The 22563-nt window shown below is 33.1% G+C and overlaps 3 protein-coding genes across 7 annotated transcripts; 2 read left to right on the forward strand and 1 right to left on the reverse strand.

Annotated features, from left to right (window-relative positions):
- Positions 1 to 9152: 9152 nt before the first annotated feature.
- LOC149406315 (primase homolog protein-like) lies at positions 9153 to 13202 on the reverse strand. 5 transcript variants are annotated; one of them, XR_016301972.1, is made up of 13 exons: positions 12985 to 13202; positions 12755 to 12900; positions 12603 to 12658; positions 12457 to 12508; positions 12260 to 12352; positions 11815 to 11895; positions 11274 to 11357; positions 11106 to 11171; positions 10909 to 11022; positions 10286 to 10337; positions 10090 to 10175; positions 9524 to 9584; positions 9153 to 9442 (listed from the first exon to the last, which is right to left on the reverse strand). XR_016301972.1 is itself a non-coding variant. In XM_089629689.1 (13 exons), the coding sequence occupies exons 1-13, from the start codon at positions 13175 to 13177 to the stop codon at positions 9399 to 9401; spliced, it is 1101 nt and encodes a 366-aa protein (XP_089485815.1). In that variant the 5' UTR covers positions 13178 to 13202; the 3' UTR covers positions 9153 to 9398. The 5 variants fall into 5 exon arrangements, 3 of the variants coding, with proteins under 3 accessions (XP_089485815.1, XP_089485708.1, XP_089485774.1); XM_089629689.1 differs by having other exon boundaries at positions 9153 to 9419; positions 10286 to 10333; XM_089629582.1 differs by having other exon boundaries at positions 10286 to 10333.
- A 189-nt stretch (positions 13203 to 13391) lies between these two features.
- Positions 13392 to 17278, forward strand: HEMG2 (Flavin containing amine oxidoreductase family). The gene is made up of 18 exons (XM_089629872.1): positions 13392 to 13609; positions 13689 to 13728; positions 13899 to 14034; positions 14124 to 14189; positions 14374 to 14424; positions 14516 to 14572; positions 14645 to 14727; positions 14832 to 14868; positions 14969 to 15034; positions 15208 to 15248; positions 15408 to 15531; positions 15617 to 15802; positions 15949 to 16023; positions 16103 to 16226; positions 16308 to 16416; positions 16526 to 16600; positions 16697 to 16803; positions 17008 to 17278. Exons 1-18 carry the CDS (start codon positions 13528 to 13530, stop codon positions 17097 to 17099), a joined length of 1551 nt encoding a protein of 516 aa, XP_089485998.1. The 5' UTR covers positions 13392 to 13527; the 3' UTR covers positions 17100 to 17278.
- Positions 17279 to 20249: 2971 nt separating this feature from the next.
- Positions 20250 to 20726, forward strand: LOC149406317 (S-protein homolog 19-like). Its single transcript, XM_089611820.1, has one exon. The coding sequence runs from the start codon at positions 20250 to 20252 to the stop codon at positions 20724 to 20726; it is 477 nt and encodes a 158-aa protein (XP_089467946.1).
- Positions 20727 to 22563: the final 1837 nt, after the last annotated feature.

Raw genomic sequence — 22563 nt, forward strand, 5'->3', positions numbered from 1 at the left:
AACACCGTATGCTTAGTGTGAACTATTCTTGGTTCCATATATCAACATTAATTCACAATAAGAAAACTCATGACCTACAAGGCCGACCTATAGGTCAAGCAATTGTATTAGACTCTCATTAAATAAAGACCTAATTATGTAAAAAAAATATTAAAATGAATAAATGTATTTTAGGCCCAAATATATCAAGTATATATAGTCTAAATAAATTTTTTTTAAAAAGCTTATAGGGTAGACTTGTTTTGGGTCGCAAAAAATATTAGAGCCTTGATGCCATAAACAATTTTGGTTATGTTTTTTTTATGTGGCATTCAGATACATGCTCAATCAAGCTCGTCATCTTGTACCAAATGTCAACAATAGAATCAAAATACTGGTTTGTGTTTTGTTTTACTCTAATACCCTGCGAAGTTTTGATGCAAAGAAAAAAAAATTAATAATGAATAACTTCAATAAATTTCACAACAATACGATTATATTGATTAATAAGACTGTTTTACAAGCGAAATAAATGTAAAATGACTCGAAATGCAGTTGGTCCAAAAATAAAATAAAAAGTATTATAAGAAGTAAAAATGTGAGATTACTATTGACATTGTGAGAAAATGGTTCCCGAAGCTTGGTTGCTCAAAATTCTACTTATAAGTGATTCTTTGATGGTTATGGAGGAGGCAAGGATGTTGTAAATTATAACCTCACTCTCTTGTAATAATTCTCAACAGCTAAGTAAGATGAAAGTGTAAAAGGGTGCCACTCAGGGTAGGCATCAAACCTGAGCAAACCGGGAGCTAGACACACGGACGCAATGGCAATGAAAAGTTAATTAAATACTGAACTCAGGCAAGGGAGGCTAGATGCTAGATGAAGGATGAGTGAAAACACTTCGGGTCCGTTTAGAACCCGAAAAATATGAGGGAAAGGAAAAATGGAATTCCTCCTATTTTCTTTTTGTTGTTTCAATGGAGGAAAAATAAGATGACAAGAAAAATAAGAGGAAAAACGGGAGAGAAAGTGTATAGCTAAAGCGGAGATTCCATTTTTCGGAAAAATCGGATGAAAAATGAGAATTTCTCTAAATTTATCTATGTAGAGACCACGTTTGTCTATATCTTCCTTGATTTTTCTCTCAATTTTCTCTCATATTTTCCATGACTTCCAAACACAATCTAAAATTTTGATTTCCCTTGTATTTTCATTTTCCCTCCTATTTTCAAGTTCCAAACGGACCTTTAACGGACCTTTAGACATTGTGCCAGATGAAGGCTAGGCGCGAATGAATGGATGCAGTATGTAAGGTCATGTGCAGAACGAGATGGGCGAGGGTTAGGTGTATAGGGCATGCTCTAGGCAATGTCAGCACTATACTGGAGGTAGCGCCGGATGAGGGTTGGGCGCTAGACGATGGCTGGGCACGACTTGTGGACCTTGCTCGGTGAAGAACATATATAGATGCCAAGCTCAATGATTGTCGATCTTGATAAACACGTTGGAATGTCATTTTCTGTTGCTATTGACTTTGATCATGGTAGAGTCCGCTTCTTCAATGTTTGATATTGTTTTTTTTCCTTACAAAACTAATTGATAATAATAAGAGGTGAAATTCATAATCTTATAACCTATATTAGTTGCTTTGTGGAATCTATAATACTTATCATAAATAGAGATGCTACTATAGTGAGTTAGTTTGCTAAGATAATAGGTGTTTCTTCTCCCACGAGTAAACTTACTAGTTGATAATTAATGTGACATAAACCGGAGAATCTACAGTGAGAAGAGGCTAGAAATATAGCGTACTAGAAGTCTCTTTTACATGCGTATACATTATAATGAGGTCGTATATTATATTGTTGAAGACCGAGGTAGATCGTCTGTGTCTCCTAAATATGAAACAAATATGTTAACCCACATTACTCGATCTATAAATTAGAATCTTACAACACTTAATGAAAATAATATATATGTGTTAGGGATATTAATAAAATATTGTGCGAGAATAAGACAATTAATGGAAATAAAATAAAATAATTTGTCAAAAAATAAAAGAAACAGAATAAAAATACTATGGACAAAAAGAACTAAACATTAACCGGTATGAACCAAAACAATAAGGAAACAAAAATGATGTCGAGGTCCGTTGGACGGTTTTCTTGAAGCTTTTTATCGCCCTCCCACATGTGCTGAAAAAATTAGCGAAAGCCTCTCAGGAGACAACGACAATTAGGCCAGCTTAGAACCACTTAGCTTGACTACAACAAAGTTGAACCACTGTCTGAATACTACCACTAGAATACAAAAGAAAACACACAATTTCAGAGGGAGAGAGAGGAGAGCAAGAAACGTAATGGTTTCGGTGTGTTCTAAATAGAGAGTTAGGCCTAGGCTGAGCCAAGCGTTCGGTTACAAAACGTTCAACAAACGTTTATAGACAATGAGTGTTACTAAATGCTCACCCATTATTGCACGTTTAAACACCCAACGTACAACTTCATTAGTGCACGGTTACAAGGCTTAACCCACCACTTGATGCACGGTTTTCAAACATAAAACTGTAGCTTTAATGGGCTATTGTTATACCGTAAAATTAACTATTTTATTTTATTTTAAAAATAAAATATGAAAATTTAGGAATTAGGCCAAGCCCAACCCGACCGGACGACGGCGTGTGGTGCGGTGGTCTTGGGCCTTTTCAAGCCCATGGCCTTCTACAAACTGGGTCACCCTTGGGTACCCAAATCCTTGAGCACAAATTGCATATATAAGAACTACAAAGTCTACATATTTCTTTCATGCAGAACTCTTGTATATACACACTCAACTACAACACTTTCATTATTCATTCACAATAATTGGTATTTTTCAACACACTTTAAGCATTAATTTCTCATTCAATATAGCATTGATTTTGACAAATAAATATTTAATCTTATACACGTCGCAACTAAGAATAAGAATATGCTGAAATTAATCAATTTCGATGAGTGGACCCCATTCAAATCTTAGCCACAAATCAGCTACTCACATCTTAAAATCTCCAACAATATGTATATCTGTCTCTGCATATAATACGCAGATATCATATATTCATATATGTATTCATCTATATATATATATATATATATATATATATATATATATGAAAAAAAAACTATATTTCTGGCACACTAGTACAAAATATAGCATCATGTGCGATTTTTTTCGCAACTGAAAGTGCAAAAGTCGCACCTGAAAGTACTTTCAGGTGAGACTTTAGATGCGACAAAATCGCACCCGAAAGTCCGCAACTGATAATCCTCTTGATTATCAGGTGCGACAAGTCGCACCTGATGCTCTTTATCTTTTAAAAAAATTAATATGCTGATTATATATTACAATATATAATCAGCATATTAAAACTAATCAAATCTAATTTCATTATATTCCTAATTGATAAATTACAATATATCTTAATTTTAATTTCATTAACTAATTACAATTCCTAATTGATAAATTACAATATATCAAAACTAATTAAAACAAAAACAAATTTAAACTAATCACATTATTACAATTACTAATCAATTAACTAATTACAATTCCTAATTGATAAACTAATCACATTATTACATTATTACAATTATTAATCTTAATTTTAATTTCATTAACTAATTACAATTCCTAATTGATAAATTACAATATATAAAAACTAATTAAAACAAAAACAAATTTAAACTAAACATTAACCTAAACATATTAGTATATCACAAACTAAACAAGTCAAAAGAATTCCCGACAGCCTGACCCACTAGCGCTTAAGCCATCATAACTCGAGCTACAAAACTTGAAATCGATTGATTCTAGCGGCAAATGAAAGTAGACTCATGTAGCTTTCTAACGAGATATACAAGTATATATACGACAAGAATAGCTATCTCAAAAACAGCCCGTAATTCACTGTTACAATTCTGGAAATCCCGTTTTACTGCTGCGAAACACAAACTTTGGAAATTCATAACTCATTCAATACTCAATGGATTTACATGTTCTTGGTCATTTTAGAAAGCTCATACAGTCTACTATCCATGAAAAATATCCAAAAATAAGAACTCAGATCATATCGGTCTGTCCACGTCGATTTACAGAGGCAGTTCAACTTAAACACTCGGCCAGCACCACTATCACACGGCCAAGATCCAAATCAAAGGCAAACTCAGTTTAAATCAAGAACAAACATCATTGAGTCGATTCCTAAACTATTAAATCTGGAACAAATACTAATCCACGCCCAAAATCACCCTAAGACAATCAGAGAGAAAAACCCCAATCCAAACCCTAGAATCGAATCTCAAAATTGGGGAAAAGAAATTCTCACTTGAATATCTCCGATTGGCTCTCCTCTCCTCTGATTCCGGCGTCCTCGACGTGCTCGCGGCGGCGCTGGTTCCTTCTCGGCCGCGCGCGGGTGGCGCTCGGGCTCGGTGGCTGGCTGGATGGCGCGCGCACATGGCTGGGGTCTCGGGCTGGTGCTGGTGGTCGTGCGTCCTCTCCCTCGGTCTCTCCCCTTCTCAGTCTCGCTCTCTCACTCTCTTATCATCTCTCTCTCGCTCGATCTCTCTTTCCCTCCCTCTCGGTTCTCTCTTCTTCTTCTACGAGAGAGAGGAGTTGTTGTTTTTAAAACTGAATGAAAAAATGAGGGGGAGAATTGGCCCGGTTAAAATTTTAAACAATCAGCACCTGATAGTAATTTTAAACTATCAGATGCGACTAGTCGCACCTGATACTCAAAAGAAAAAAATAATTTAACGAAATTTTTTGTACTTCTGGTTGACAATCTGATGCGACTAGTCGCACCCGAAAGTCATTTAGATGCGACTTTTAGGTGCGACTAGTCGCACCTGATAGTCATGCGCATCAGAAAACCAAATTTGTAGTAGTGGCAATAAAAATTATGAGCTTTCATACATAAAAAAAAAAACTAATAATTGATAATATAAAATTAGAAGTAGTGTAGGTAATACTAATTAATTATTGCTAGTTATTTACAATATGACACTACCGTGATACACGCTATAATAATTTGTATTTTTAGCAAATTATAATAATTTATATTTTCAGCTACTATATTTACAATGATGATGACGATACAATTATAACGAGGTTAAATGATCGTGAGAAAAACTTCCCACCTATATAACGGCATATTATAATTACAAATAATAAATTTATAAAATAGTTAAAATTGTCTAAAATATAAATGAAATAATAAAAATTGGTGATATATTTAACTCCGTCAATAAATTTTTTGACATAAATTTATATGAATGCATGCATGAGTCATTACTTTTATTGATATTATAATTTTTTCTGGACAATATAACTTGGACAATATTTTACTGAGAACTTAAATTAACATTTGACTATTTTATTTACGAATTAGTTTCAAATAACTATATATATATTTATGTCTTATATGAAATTTATAAGCAACTAAATTATATCAAACTTATTATTTGCTAAATAGTCAATGTTTTCTTAATTATAGTTAATTAGCCTTTAATTTTATTAAATGTAATTAAATTGGCAATTTAATCTAAATAGTTCAATTAATAGGCATGAATTATTTGGACAAAACTGTCAATTTGATTATAGTTAATAAAATTAGTGGTTAATTAATTATAATTAACTAAACATTGATTATTATACAAATATTTTAAAGTTTTTATATTGCTAATATGTCATAGGGCTATATCACTTACTAACGCTAGTAGTAAACTTACTAAATGTAACATTTTTCTCAAGTAGTAATTCGTTTCTAGTGTAAGTGTGTAACAATATATACACGACAGAAGAGTATGGTCATACATGTGATCGAATCTAAGCTTAAGAGTCCCTCGCACTGTCTTTATAGATGTCAAAATCTTCTTTAGTTTAATGCAAACTTTGTATAATATATATAAATATATAAAAAAATATATTATATAGTACGTACCCCCGTGAATCTCTTTGATGGCAATGCATGATATGCCTCTAAATTATATTTGTATACTACTGTATTGAGAATATTTCCATTCAGCTGCAGCAGATCTGTAAAATCGGATCACAATTATTTATTGCAGATATATATGTATATAGTTTCCACGAAGCTGCGAGCGTACGGAAATATATACTTTTTTTTTTTGGTTGGGGAACACAAGTTCGCATTAGACTTTTGTTGCATGGCATTCCATTCTGCTCATCAATGAAGTAATCGACATGCATTTATATGTTCCTCACCTCTATATTGTGTTATTAATTTGAACCTAGCTCCATCATTTTTTATTCAATTTACAACCAGACATGCATAATGTAAAATAAATTTAGAGAAATAGTGAATAATAGCTTTTCTGGTCAAGTAGTATTATTAACATGTGATATGATAATTTTTTTTTTTAATTCTACAATGTACAGTTTAATTTTTTTTTTTTTTTTATATATATCGGTTTTAACATTTTTGTTTATTTATTTTAGGCTATTATCTATTTACATTTCATATAATTGCACTCTTCAACTTCTTTTCTTTTTCTTAAAATTTCACTCTCCAACTTATTTGTGAAAATAATCGAAAGTAACCGTTTCTCATAACTTTTTTCCAATATTAGCCGTTGAACCTTCAAATTTTCATAAATAACCTTTTTTAATAACAAGTAAAACCAGATAGCAATAGATGTTGACCAGATTCAATAACAATTAATCATATTTTAATAGTTGTTGATCATATTTCAATAATTATTGATAAGATTTCAATAATTATTGATAAGATTTCAATAACTTTTAACCAGAGTTCAATAACAGTTTAGCAGATTTCAATAGTTGTTGACCAGATTTCAATAATTGATGATCAAATTTCAATAAATGTTGATCGAATTTCTGAAATATGAGAGTATTTTTGTCCAAAAATAGAGAAATGATTACTATTAAAATGTTTTGAAAATATGAGTGAAATATAAAAAGTGACGCATATTTTAAATTAGTTATGAACTTTTCCCAACTTATTTTAATTATATATATATATATATATATATATATATATATATATATATTCGCTCTCCAACTTATTTAATTAGCATTGTCAAAATTACGTCTATAGTGTCTACAGAATTTTGCAAGGGTATCGTCAAAGATGGGAGTTATCTTAAACATTATCGTGCGATGATTTATTGTGTAGATGTTGTAATCATTGATTTGAGAGTTGTGAAACTATAGTCTCGTGATAGAACTCACTACAAATTCAGACTCGAGGAGATTTCGAGTTGAATTATGGATATAACAGAGAAACAATGGATCGATAATGATGAAGTCTTATCGTATAAGACTATAGTAAAATATTGTCGAGTACTATTTAACTAAAATAATGACTCATATTTAATTTTTTTTTTTATATATTTTTTTTAATTGTTGTTGTTGAATTAGACATTATCACCAAAGCGGATTATAATATAAGATTGTTTAGTTCCATCTCACATATGTTGTTAATTTCGTTTTCACAATATTTATGAAACCTCATTGGAACGTATCTTGAAACATTATCACGACAAAGTAATGAGTTTTTCAAGCTATAATTAAACTATCAAATCATGTGACACTACTTAGGACGTTGCCACGTTTGGGTATCATCTATGTTAGTATAGAGACAATTACTTTTTCGTTTGTTTCTTAAATTAATTATTGGTCACTCAAACTAAACTCAAGCAAGCATGCATATATACATTATAAGCTCATACGTATCCTCCAAGTATTTACCTACCCCACTTGATTATTTATTACACGGACTATTTAATTTTTAGAATCAGGAAATTTATTTTCTTCTTCTCAAACTTGTGTGACTCTCAACAGAAACACTTGGTACACAGAGTCACAATCCCAGAAATGTGATTAATAAAAGTCAAATTCCTAGTGTTATGAACAACTATACACCCACTTTATTGGAAAGAAAAAGTTCAAAATTTGAATGGAAATAATAATCAAATACATTACATGCCATTCCAAAATTCCATGGTTTTTCCTTGAGCTCAAAATGGACCCCCCAAATCCCCTGCAACTATTATTGGTCCACTCAACTAGCATTTCTTGGTGGAGCTCTTTGAATTTGCCTTCCACTAATGGGACAAACCAAATACCCGTTTTGGCATTTCAAAATTTTCAATCCCCTAATAGCTTCTTTAGTGATCCAATACCATTATAATACCTTGAGAAATCAAGTCTCTACTACAAGTAGCTAAGTAATTTGAATTAAAAATACTAGGTCCCCACCAAAGCATTGCAACGAATCATTAATACTCATTGGAATTTAAGTAATATTGGCGCTAAAGCATTTTTCCAATAGCTTCCTCTCATTGAGCTATTCAAATTTGCCTACCAACACAAGCAAAATTACCCTTTATTATTCCCATCTTTTCTTTTGGTCCCGGGTATTGCAACTTTTTAGCACTTACCTAACTCTCTTTAAAAAAAAAAGAATAAAAAATATAAAAAATACGCATTACCTGAATTTAAAATCTCATTCAAATTAGAGCTTTTCCATGATTGGATGATTTTAAACAAAGCAAGGAAATATAAATTTATGGGTCATTTTCAAATAGTTGCTTGTGTGTGACTGTACCAAAACCTAAGCAATATGTAATGTATGATCATTCCAATGGAATAATTAATTAATAATGCAAATTACTTTTTATTTTCCAAGATTATATCCCGAACCCACCTTTTAAATGAGCCAATAGCTTCGGTTACTTTTAGATTTATTGCACGGCATGATCATGAGCAAGATAATTTTAGGAGCCACGGAAATTAACCTTTAAATCAAAATCATTAAATATTATAATCTTGTCTTTGCTAAGGCTTCAAGTACAAATTACATATATTAATATGGACCGGTTTTCAACGACAATCACTAATAAAATATAACCTTGCAGAATTTATGCAGTTATCGAAAGATAATCTGCCTTTAGTTTAAAAAACGAAGATACCAATTTCAAATCAAATCCACTAAAACACTTTCTTAAAATATATTTAAAATAAAAGATACGTAAATAACCAGACATGTCATTCTAAAACTTTTCAACTACAACTACCTTGAACGCTCGTTGAAAAAAAAAACTACCTAAAACTTTTGGAAGTTCTCAACTATAAGTAGCTAAATATTTTTCAAGCTAATATGTAACATCACGTAATCATGAAATTCTCAGGTGATAGTTCAAATCTCTAGTTAGCTCTTTACACCAAAAATATGCTGACATAAGTAAAATTAACTGAGACATGCTCGGCTTCTAGATGTTTACACATTCAGATCTTTCGAATCAATATTCATATATATTTTTTTTTCTTTCAATTATCGGGGTTAATCTTGTTTGTATATGACCGTAAATTGCAGATATAACTCAGCTCCTTCAATCGTATTCTTCAAAGCACTTGGTCCCAAACACATCAAAACCTGTATCAGGAATATTCTAAAAAAACATTTCATTTCATAAAATACAGCCACTTTTTTAAAGTGGTTAATTTAGCATAATACCTCATTAGCATCCTTGAAACAACTGAATTCGTCTTTCTTTGGCCAACTTACTTGCCAACACCTGAGAGCCGAAGAAAGAGGTTACATCGAAAAAAAAGGCAACAATACAGACAAGCCATTTTAGTTATTTTCATAAAAATATTAATGTTTTTTTTTTAATGAAATTTATCAACCAACCAACTTACAACATATTTTCCAACTTAATAACTTGTTAATTTTATATAAGAAATTAATTAGATTATAATTGTTAGAAGTATAGCCACGTCAGATGAGAAGCTAGGAGCCAAAAGCACAGCCACGTCAGCTGATAAAATTGACAGCCTGTCAAGGCCGTTAAGGCTATAGGGAGTTACCGATTTATATTCGTAATAGTTAATTCATCCAATATGAAAATATACAAGAGAAGACTTTCTCTCTTTTTTAATCCAAACACATTTTCCACCTTTAACTATAATCTAAAACCCTTAAAAATACTAAATAAAAGTCTTTGCAATTTCTTTTATTAGTTCAGGGACTAAAATGCAACTCGATTAGAAGTCGATTTTTGTTGCATAATAAAGACAAACCTGTGTTTTCCGATGCGGCGTGCGAGCTCTTCTGCCAAAGATTGGCCGGGTTTGTCAGCGTCAGTTGCGAGGATTATTCGAGAAGCCTAAATAGCATTATTATCCAGAGAAATTGAAATTACAAAAAAACAAAATAAATAAATTACGACAAACTAGCTGTGATTTGGTTGGTGAGGATAGTAGTCTGTTTATTTACCTTATCCAAATACGGTAAGCAATTCCAAATGTAGCTGAATTTGGTGTCCTAACTTCACACAAACACACATTTGAAGACAAGGTTAACGTGTAAACAGAGATATCTTGAATGAATTAACACCACAAAGCTAACAAAAAAATAAAATCCTGTACAAGACCAATCGGGTAAAAATTCGTAGAAAAAATGTCAATCACGCACTGTCAAATCTAATGTTATATGACAATCATTCCCCTAGTCCAGAACTTTAAGTCACAAGGGTCATATAAAATAATAGAACTAGAATATAAAAATAATTTATACATTTAAGAGGGCATATAAGGGGAAAAAAATAGGGTATAAGAAAAGTCATTTTTTTTTGGGACTAAAATGTATAAACTTATGGGTAAAAAAAAGTAAATGGTTAGAATTATGACAATAATGTCAAAACTGAGGGTATACAATTGAAATTTTTGCAAACTCATAAAAGTCGCTTCATAAAGCCAGTATTCATATCTTGAACCATTTTCCATATGAAGTGTTTAAACTTGCTCGACAAGTCATATTCAACAAAGCTCATTCATCATCAAATTCAAAAGAGATCCTATTCGATAATATGAGAAACGCTCTCAAGTTAATATTTTTACCATTTCGGGCGGCGGTATTATTTCAGATATCCTAAACGGAGCACCATCGGGGACACTCACACAGTTGCGAAATCCAGCTTCTTCCATCGAAAGCTTATCCAATTCCCCTTCAACCTATAATCACCAATACCCGATATGAAATCTATGTTTAAGGTCGGTGACACATGGAAGAGAAAGAGGAGAAAAGAAATACTTACAATGATGATTTCATCTGAATCAACTATGTCGTCCAGACCGTAAAATATTTTTTCAGTATCCTTCTCCTGAAAAAGAAAAAAAAAGTATTTCTTTACATAAGAAAATAAAAAGAGTAAGCATTTGATCATGGATATGTAGTAAGGAGAAGAAAGAAAGAAAAAAAATACCCGCCAAAATCTTTTTCCGACGGTCCGGTACTTGCAACTAACAATAATTCCCTCTCGCCTATAAGTAAATGCCATGGCAACACCCTTCAATTCAGAAAAAAAAAAAAAAATAACGTGCTTGAAAATTACGAAGAAAGCTCTCTTTGCATGTGAACGTGATCATATAATTTTAAGCTAGAGTACAGAGCACATAATTATTTGAAAACCATTTAAGGTGACTTGAGTCTTTGTTACGATTGATTTTAATTTAGCTCACGGGATTTGAACCTGTGACGTTTGAGTCACTCGGACTCACATGCTCTCTCTTACTCATTCAAACAAGATCTTTCAGCTTCGAAGATATTTATTCCTATAGATGCTTCAAATCTGTGTAGTAAGAGCTTATATTCTTGTTTTCCAAACAGACAAATCGCCATATAAAACTATGTTCAAACGGAATCCAGACCAAGTATTGAAAAGCTAGTTCCTATGAAGAAAATCTCACTACACGAAATGAATAAACAAAAAATTCAATATTTCAAATGGAATTTAAAGGTAGTACCTTATCATCGGAAAATTGCATAACCTTATTTCTATGCAGAGTTTCCTCGGAGATCATTCGCTCCCGTAAATACGCCAAGAGCTGAAAAAAGATTAATTAAAAGTATATATGAAACAGAATCAACTTTGTGACTTAATGAATATACTTGGAATATAAAGATTACGTCAAAGTTCGAGAGAAAACTCGAATCCCTATTTGAGTTTCTTGTTCAGAGTAAATAAGGTTTCTATGACAAATTTTCCATTAAGAAAATCACGAAACAAGTGGATAACATCTCCGAAATCCTTCTAGACAACTTTGTTCATGGAAAGCCGAAAAATGCTCAAGCTGCTTGACTTTGCAACTAAGAAAGCCATTAACACCATCAAATGATAAATATTAAACTAATGTGCAAAGCAGAAAAAAATCCTCCATCATATGTCAAAAGGTAAATAATAAAGAGAACCTCGTTACTAAGAGGCATTAAACCCAAGGACTCCTCTGTCAATGATCCGGGCGATCTTATCTTTCTTTTTGCTTCGGGAATCTCTGCAAACACCTAAATTTCCAACTATAAAAAATTAAAAAAAAAATACATATATAAAAAATTTAGAGTTTAAAATAAAAAACCAGATTACAAGGTATTCAAGAGAGTATGTTTACCCGGCCAGCCCAACCGCAATCAGACCGGAAGCAACGCCACATTGCAGCGTCACTGTCACAACATCAAAATCTAACAAAAATTATTCACACATCACTACCCAAAAACTTAAATACACAATAATCACATAGGAGAGGCTTCACATTACCCTTTCTGGACGATATGAAAAGACAAACTCCTCTCCAATGTCTCTCCTCCTTTGCACTGTATCAATAGAAAATGTGTTCACATAGAACACAGAAGTTTCTAACTAAATACCCTCAACAAATGCGTTCACAAAGAACATTAAAAAGATAATACCTTTGGGCAGAGAAGATTATAAAAACAACCGGGCACACATGAATCGTCGTACACGACCCCTAAAGTCTCAGCCTTTTCTTTCAGAACACTCCATTTCGGCGCGTTATTATCGCTGGTGCTCTTTTCTTCGAGTTCCAACAAATTAGCTATCATAACGCCACAAAAGACATAAAGGAACTAGCTTTATAGCAGTGATGTGAGTATTAGAAATTCGTGTGTAAAGAAAGAACCTGGGAAGGTGATTGGAGTGTGAAGTTCGTCAGAGCTAGACAAAGAGTGACACCGAACTTTCCTGCTGAGCTTCGCACCGGGAAAGACGAAGCCATTACAGGGCTCGTAGAGTAACCGGTTTCTGGATGAGGAGAAGAAGATTGGCGTTTTAATCCAGCGACAGAGAGACTGTATTGATGAGCTCGTTCTCATTTCTGGGGTTTTTCTTTTCCTTCGACGGTTTGAGAATTTATCACGTTTCTTATCTATCTATTAGTTTTCTAAGAAAACCCGGTTCGGGTCGGGTTGGTTAAGATATCCTTATTAGGTCGGATATCGGGTTGGAATGATATCTGGGGTTTTTCTTTTTTTCCTTCGAAGGTTTGAGAATTTATCACGTTTCTTATCTATCTATTAGCTTTCTAAGAAAACCCAGGTCGGTTCGGGTCTGTTAAGATATCCTTGTTAGGTCGGATATCGGGTATTTTATGGGAATGATAGAGACAGAAAGAGAGAGGCAAAAATAAATTCTGGTCCGAGTCTGACATAGTCATTTGGTTTGGATGAATTTAATCGATTCGGCGACTCTTATCAGAGCACCGAAGTTTCGCAATATGGTCTCGGCTTCAAAACAAGATAATCCAGGTACTCTCTCTCTCTCTCTCTCATTTGTAAAAGAATTTGATTTGATACATACAATTTCAAATGGCCATTTTTTTTTCAGGCCATGCCAAAAGAGTAGCTGTAATTGGTGCTGGGGTCAGGTAAATTTTTTCCGTTTCATTGGAAAATTCTGGGAACTTAAATGCATGACATTGTAGATTATTGAATTTTTCAAAAAAAAAAAAAACAAGCTTCTTGAATTTGAATGCATTGTGTGAATTAGGGTTTGATTAGAGAGTAATTTTGTGTGTGTTGTATAATGGTGAATAAGTGGGCTTTCTGCGGCGTATAAGCTGAAATCGCGGGGCTTCGATGTGACAGTGTTCGAAGCCTCAGGAGGGGTTGGAGGGAAATTGAGGAGTGTTTCTCACAACGGTCTAATTTGGGATGAAGGAGCTAATACAATGGTAACTAATTCATTTAGGTCACATTACATTGATTCAATTGGATTGGATTGGTGTTTGTGAATTTATTTATTTATTCATTTTTTTGGCAGACCGAAAGCGAGATAGAGGTCCAAACTCTGCTTGATGATCTTGGACTCAGAGAAAAACAGCAAATTGTAATGGATTTTGATTCACTTGCTCTCTCTCAACAATCTGTTTTAAGTCTTTTATCAGTTTATAATTTGGAAGCTTTGAACTTGGAAATATAAAGCGAAGAAGCTAAGTTGTTTATGATTGATTTTTTTACGAATTTTATCGATGAGTTCAGAAACTTATTGATTTTTTTTTTCATTGTTACAGCCGATTTCGCAGAACAAGCGCTACATTGTGAGAAATGGGTTGCCAGTGATGGTATGATATTTTCTCAGTGCACTGGTTTTATTTTTTATTTTTTATGTTTTTTTACTGTAAATGAGACTTTCTCTGTATTCAACTTTTTTAGTTACCTACAAATCCAATTGATCTGATTAAGAGCAACATTCTCTCTTCACAATCCAAGGTTAGTCATCTTTTATTTTATATTTATATATTTTGTACGATGGACTACAATTCACATGATTGGGGCTTGCAGTTTCAACTTTTGCTAGAGCCATTTCTGTGGAAGAAAAGAAATTCTAACTCCAAGATTTCTGACGAAAATACCCAATCAGAAAGGTGGGAATCATAAACCATGACATGACATCTGTTTCACCATTAGAAAGAAAACTCGTTATTAATCGATTATGACAATTTTTTTTTATTTTTCGGATTTTCTTTAGTGTGCGGGGATTCTTTCAACGTCACTTTGGGAAAGAGGTAAAAAATCATAATCGAAGAATTCATGTCATTCCTCTTCCTATATCATACATGTTGATCTCATTTGTATTAATTTTTTTTATATAAATAATTTTTTTAGGTTGTTGATTATCTCATCGACCCTTTTGTGGCTGGCACAAGTGGTGGGGATCCCGACTCTCTATCGGTGAGTTATGTCTCACTTTCGCCTAATTGATCCCAAAATTAAATTAAACAAATCATAAACATTGTTTTTTCAAATAGCCAAAGTCCAAGATTTTCAGCTCTGTATCTTCTTGGACAAACACTTTTTTAAAATTTCTTATTTAACAATTTTTTTTTCTCTGTATTTTTGAACAGATGCAACATTCTTTCCCAGAACTATGGAGTTTAGAAGATAGGTATATAAATATATTTATTTTCCATTCTTACACTTTTTATTTTTATTTTTAGAATTCGAGTTATGCACATCTTATTTAGCCGGTGTAACTTGTGCTAAATCTTGCTGAAATAAAAAAAAATGAAGATTTCTCATCACTTGAATTATCATATGTCTGTAGGTTTGGTTCGATTATAGCAGGAGCAATTCAATCAAAATTTCTTACAAAAAAAGACACAAAAAAGCTTTCCTCAGAGACAAAGAAGCGTTCGCGTGGTTCGTTTTCCTTTCAGAATGGCATGCAGGTAAATATGTGGATAAACATATAGTCTTCCGGTTCTGGTCATTTTTCTTTTTAAAGTCCAGATATTCTCCATGATCTTGTTTCAGACTCTGCCTGAGACTTTGAGCAAAGAACTCAACAAAGACAAGCTTAAACTAAACTCGAGAATTTTGTCATTGGCTTATGGCTGCCACAACGATGATGATGAGCTGGCGATAGGAAAGTGGGTGATTTCTTCAAGTGATCCCGAGAATGCTCCGCAAGATATAGCTGTTGATGCTGTAATCATGACGGTTCGTAAAATAATTAACTTTGTATTATCCGACATTAGGCACGAGAATTTGTTAGAAGACTTGAGACATTTTATCTGATTTATAATTTATTGATGCTACTTATTCGAAGGAAAAAAAATAAATAGATAATGTGTTGATTTACTTAGGCTCCACTAGGCAATGTCAAAGAAATGAAGATTACAAATAGAGGAACCCTCTTCCCACTTAACTTCATCCCGGAGGTAAATATTTTTCTCGTCTTTCAGTTACAAAATTTATGCTCAATTACATCACGGGGAATTTACGATGTTGGTATTTCAGGTGACTTATTTGCCACTGTCGGTAATAATAACCACGTTCAAGAAACACGATGTCAAGAGACCCCTCGAGGGATTCGGCGTGCTCGTTCCATCTTCGGAGCAGAAAAAAGGCTTAAAAACGCTCGGTAATCGTACTCCTATATTAATGAAAGTTAGTCATGATTTTAAAGTAACGTTGTTGTGATGTGTGGTGTGAATAATTGAAGGTACTCTCTTCTCGTCCATGATGTTCCCCGATCGAGCACCTAATGACCAATATATGTACACAACATTTGTCGGAGGAAGCCGTAACAAGGAATTAGCAAGCGCATCAACGTAATTATATAAAAAAAAAAAAAAAAAAAACACTCCGAATATTTTTTTTTTTTGTAGAGATTTTATAATGTGTTATATATTTCTTAAATTGTGCTTTGTGCTGGTACAGGGATGAGTTAAAGCAAGTTGTTACCTCTGACCTCAGACAGTTACTAGGAGTCGAAGGAGAGCCCACATTTGTCAAGTAAATAATTACCAACTTTCCCGAAATCTTTTTATTTTTTATTTTTTTTTACATCTGCTAAACAGGTTTGTAATAATTGTGATAAACTAATGGCAGTCATGTCTACTGGAAGAAAGCGTTCCCATTGTACGGCCATGACTATGGTTCAGTCATGTTAGCGATCGAGACGATGGAAAAAAGTCTTCCCGGCTTTTTCTATGCAGGTATCAATGTCGTCTTTGTCAATTACGAGTGGCATTTTGAAAATTAAACTTTTTTATTTCTTCTAAGAAAACATGGCCATCAAACTAATTGATTTTGTAGCATTTTAGTAATGTTCAGAAAATACTTTACTTTTTAATGAAATCTAAAGATATTGCATCTATTATTACTTATGTTTTGGCTGTTACCGTGAGTTTTTTTGGCAGGCAATCACAAGGGTGGACTTTCCGTTGGAAAATCCATTGCATCGGGCTGCAAGGCGGCTGAGCTAGCCATCGCTTATTTGGACTCTTCTTAATACCGAAAAAAGATAACTTCCTGATCAAGTTACTTGTAACTCGGCAATTTTTTTGTTCATTTGCTCGTTGAAAGCTAATAAAAAAATAAACTGATTGGTAACCTGAAACTTGTACATGTAAAAGATACATTGGGTTATGTTCAAAGATCTCAGGTTAAATAAAAATGTGTAATTTGATACTTTGGTAATTTCTGTATTAGCTTTTTAGTTTGTGTTGTTTTGACGAGGTTGTCGTTTTTGTGTAGGGTTGATTTCATGGTTTGTCGTGCTTAAGATGTCGCTTTTAATATCTAGCTGGCTAATTGACTTCTAGGGGGGAAAAAAACACTTTATGGGTTAAAGTTAAACTTACTAGCGTATTTTTAGATGATAGAAATATTAAAAGCTAAGTAGCGATATCCTGATTCATATATTCATTTTTCTTAAAAAGGGCTCACATATTTTACCAAAACAGAGAGACATGGAAACAAATTTTTACTTGGTCTAGATTCATACAATAATATGGAAATGTCTAGGTTCATATTTTACCATGTATCAATTTACAGCTGTCATTAAATACAAGATATATAGTAATGTTTTTAGTAATTGTAGAAATTTGTTCATAGTTATTGTTATTGTACTTTTATTCATCGAGGTGAGACATGTTGACTGGACATAGTCACATAGACATTGATCTCATATACAGATTATTTGCAAGGGAAGAGTATTCAACTTTCAGATCGATTAATACCAAAAGAAAATAGACCAACTGTACACATCAATTCTCACTTGAAAAAATTTCCCGAATTTCGACTAACCAAACAAACATAATATGTACGCTAGACATATCTTCTTTCAATTTACCAAACAAACATAGATCTTTCACTTAATAACTGATGATTGTACCGATATATAATGTACAACTAAAAATCCGTTATATATAAAAGAACATAAAAACAATATCACAACTTAATTCATGAGTCTTGAATATAAATTGGATCTAGTTCGTGGTAGCTAGCTTGGTCTAGCGGTAATCCCACACTCACCTCGACGGAGAGGTCATGGGTTCAAGCTCCCATGGGATGCAGAAATGCATGCCCCCTAAGATTTATTCTAATAAGTATGTAATATTTGCCAATAGTGCCACGTACTATGTAATCTTGGCCGATAGTGTCACCTGCGCTTTGCACTGCTAATATATCATGTAATCTTGGCCGATAGTGTCCCTACTAAAAAAAAAAAAATTGGATCTAGTTCACACTAGGATAAAATGGGCATTTAGACTAGACAAAAATCGCGTATAGAAGCCCAAAAATCACAATTATTTTTAGAACAGACACGAGGACACTCCCCTTCTTCTTGGAATTTGCCGTTTCCTGTTTCTGATTCTTAACCTTGACTTTTGCGCTTTGACTAAGGACCGAAGACGGTGAATATTCGAGTTGTACGAGAAGAGAAATTTCATATTCTAAACCTCAAAAGTAAAGAAATATCGCAGCTAGACCTCTCTTATGTCAAAAATATCTAAAATTAGATTTTTGATCATTTTTTGGACAAAAATGCCCTTAAAATCAATAATACTCTCTTATAGTCATCTTAAGCCATTGCAAACAATCTTAAACTATCGCAACCCATCTCAAACCATCTTATAGCCTTAAGGTAAATCATCTTAAACAATCTTAAATCATCGCAAACCATAGCAAAAATATTAAATTTCATCGCTGATTTAGTTGAATTTCATCTTATTCATCACAAACCATTGCAAAATTTTTATAAAATTCTAGATTTTTGAACGTTGAATCTAAACCTAAGTCAAAACAACAATCTCACCTAATCTAAGCTGATTCAAAATGAATAAACAAATGAGCTTACGGGGCCGGCCCAAACTCACCGGGGGCCCTAGGCGATTCAATATTTTGGGGCCCTAAAATACTAATAAAAATTTAAATTTTCAGGGTAAAGAATGTAAATTTTTTAAAAAATGGGCCAAAAGTGTAAATTTTTAGGGTAAAAAATGTAAATATTTTTAAAATAGGCAAAAAGTGTAAATATTTGGGGCTCATCCACATATGGGGCCCTAGGCCTGGGCCTAGCCCGCCTTAGCCCAGGGCCGGCCCATTCTTTTAAAATTCAATCCACGAAATCCATGTTTTTAAAAGAGAAACCGAGGTTTAGAGTGAGCGAGAGAGAAGTGGGAAAATGAATAAAAATGAGAGGATATGATGTTCAAGAGACTTAAAGGGATATTTTGTCTGAAAAATGGTCAAAAGCCCACTTTTAAATATTTTTGAGATAGGAGGAGGTTTAATATTTTACTAAGTAGAAGCCCCACTATATGAAATTTCTCTACGAGAAGATTTCTGTGGCGACGACATTTGTGTCTACATGAGAGTCTTATGTGACCCTTTGGGGCGACAGACACGCCTCATGGGCATCTTTGTCCATCGTCAGCATGATGTCAAAGTTATATTTTCAATCCACGCAGTTAACACAAGTTAATTTGTTCAACTCAAAATTCTTGCTGGTGAAGATAATGACATTGTTACAAGAAATGGAAACAAAATGTTGTTTCATAAATGTGCAAACATTGTCATTTGTCGAGGGGTATTTTTGTAAAAAAAAAGTAAAATATACACAGTAATTTATTTTTACAGCACTAAATTTATAATACTAACTTGAACTATTTTGACACGTTTAATCAAATTTGTCTTCATTGATCAATTATTTTCAGATATAACTTAACAACATATGATAAGGTGTGACGACTTGAAAAAAAAAAAAAAAAATTCCCTACCCAATCATAAACTTGTATACTTTATATTCGTATATTTGATCTCATTTTAGAATTTCAGTTATGCCTATGCTGCGAATTCATTCCATAAGAATAGTGGTAAATGCTGGGAATAAGGATCAACTTTGATTAGGATCCTTATCACACCAAAAATTTAGACATCGCTATCCAATTTGATAACGAACTACTAACAGAAAAAGACATTAATTGTCGACTATATATAGACACAATACAATCTCATATTCAAACTTTCCACGTAATTAGTCATCGAGACAACCCGAATTGGCGAAAAATATATAAATAGTACATGCAACGAGTATATATACCACAACGTCCAAAACCCTAATCATCAATCAAAGAACCCTAATTACTATACCAATATGTCTCATAGTCATATCATTATCCTTGTCGCGACGCTATTGTCCGTGTCGTCCTTGGCGACGACAATCGCGGCAGCGAATCAGATCGGAGATCGATCTGATCGGAAGATGCTGGTTCTACCGCCGCCAGGATCGAAGTACGCGTTCAGAGTCAATAACGCTTTGGGCGCCGGGGTTTGGATTAACGTGCACTGCAAGACAAAGCACCACGACCAGGGAAACCGACTCTTGCCACCGAACAAGAGCTTCGACGTTGCGTTCAACATCAACTATTTTAGGTCAACCCTCTTCTTCTGCCACGTCACGTGGCACTGGCCTGGGAACGACCAGTCTCACTATTTTGAGGCCTACGATTACGACAGAGATCATGACTGGTGTAAGCTCGGTCAAGTATGTTGCTGGAACATCAAACCCTCCGGGCCGTGTGATTGCAACGATGACAAGAAATGTATTGCTTGGGATAAACCATACATGTAGATATATAATATTATCCCATATATATCTATTGGTTTAATGTTCCAGCTACCTTGTTATCCTTTTATTTTTTTTTCCTCCTTATGTTTCGTACGTACTTTTGTTGGAAAAATGGTATTTTAACTGTATTACTATATTATTAATAACTTATTTTGTGGTAATAACCCGTGTGGAATCCGCACGTCGAAGTTGGCCGGTGGGGTGCAACATGATCTTATATATTATGCGAGATCAATGAAATCGATTATTTATTTGTAAAAATTAGAGTAAAGATGAATGAAAAATTGATATAAAAAATTAATAAAAAATAATAGTGAATTTGTGAAGAGAAAACTGAAAAGCATTGTACATCATTTGCTCCGACGTTGAAAAGTCATTTTCAATCCTCCGTGTGCAAGCTTGCGCAACATATATATAATTTTTTTTAACATAGTGCAAAGTAGTTTGCACAAAAATTCAATTCGTTAGGCAAGTAACCCAAAAATAATAGGGTTTGCCGTGGTGAATAAGTGACTTCGTCGTGGAGAACCTTTGCATGACGGTTATGAATACCGTCATACAATACGGATTGCAAAAGGAAAACAACGTTTTTTTTATTCTATGAGGGTGTTAGGAATCCCACATTGAAAGTGAATGAGAACTAACAAAAGTTTATAAAGGTCATGAGTTACTTCTCTCATTACAAATTGGTTTTGAGATGAAACTTCATTATACTTTCACATGATATCAGAGCTCATTAAACCCAAACGGGTATCCAATCATATCGTTGGAATTCGGCCCAAGATTAGCAAACGCAAAGAGCTCCCATCTTGAGGGGGCCTGTTAGGAATCTCACATTGAAAGTGAAAAAGAAGTAACAAGAGCTTATAAAGATTATAAGTTACTACTCTCATTATCAATTGGTTTTGAGATAGAACATCATGATACTTTCACAGAGGGCATGGTATAGCCTCAATATCAATGTTTGTTTCTCATGTGTCTCTTCTCAAATGAATTTTTTTTCCAACTTTTGCATGACGGTTATACAATTCATGGAAGCTGTCATGCAAGTGTAGTTTGCTACGGCAAACGTACACCTAATTTCAAAGAGAAATGGTATAAAAAAAAAGTGGCAACAATATATTTTCACAGCCGTGCAAACTCACTTATGTTTAAGCTAAATAATCCAGAGTTTGTTTAAAATTTATGAATGTTCAATTAATAAGTTTCAATAATATTTTTTATCCAATGAATAAATTTTTTTAAAGTGATATATTGCTTGTATAAATCGGCAAAAAAAAAAAAAAAAATTAATCACATTATTAAAAATATTTTTGACAACTAGTAATTTTTGTTACTTTGCTAAAAACTTGAAATTTTAAAGTGAGTTTGCACGGCTGTGAAAATATATTGTTGCCACTTTATATTTATTTATATATATATATATATATATATATATATATATATATATATATATATTTGGTGATATTCATATTCATTACTCATTAGCTAATTCTATTATATTTCAATTATTGACGAATTCGATTATAGAGGACAACTTTTTATTCCGATCGATCCATTTAACACGATAATTTCGATCTCGCAATCCCATATTTAATTGATGACTAACTAAGTATAGAAAAATATATTGTTGACTATAAATAAATAAATGCCATAAATTTCATATTTAAACTTTCAACATATTAAGTGATACGGCAGTAATTAAGACCGACTTAAATTAGTACCAAAAAAAAAAAACAGTAAACAATTCAAATTCACTCACACGAAAATCGTGTATAAATACCACCACCTCCAAAACCCTAACCGTTCAAACATAGAACACACTATCATGTACATCAAC

The sequence above is a fragment of the Urtica dioica genome, chromosome 1 (assembly GCF_054948205.1).
Source record: "Urtica dioica subsp. dioica isolate 48M chromosome 1, U.dioica_male_clone48M_v1_H2, whole genome shotgun sequence".
Classification (NCBI taxonomy): domain Eukaryota; kingdom Viridiplantae; phylum Streptophyta; class Magnoliopsida; order Rosales; family Urticaceae; genus Urtica; species Urtica dioica.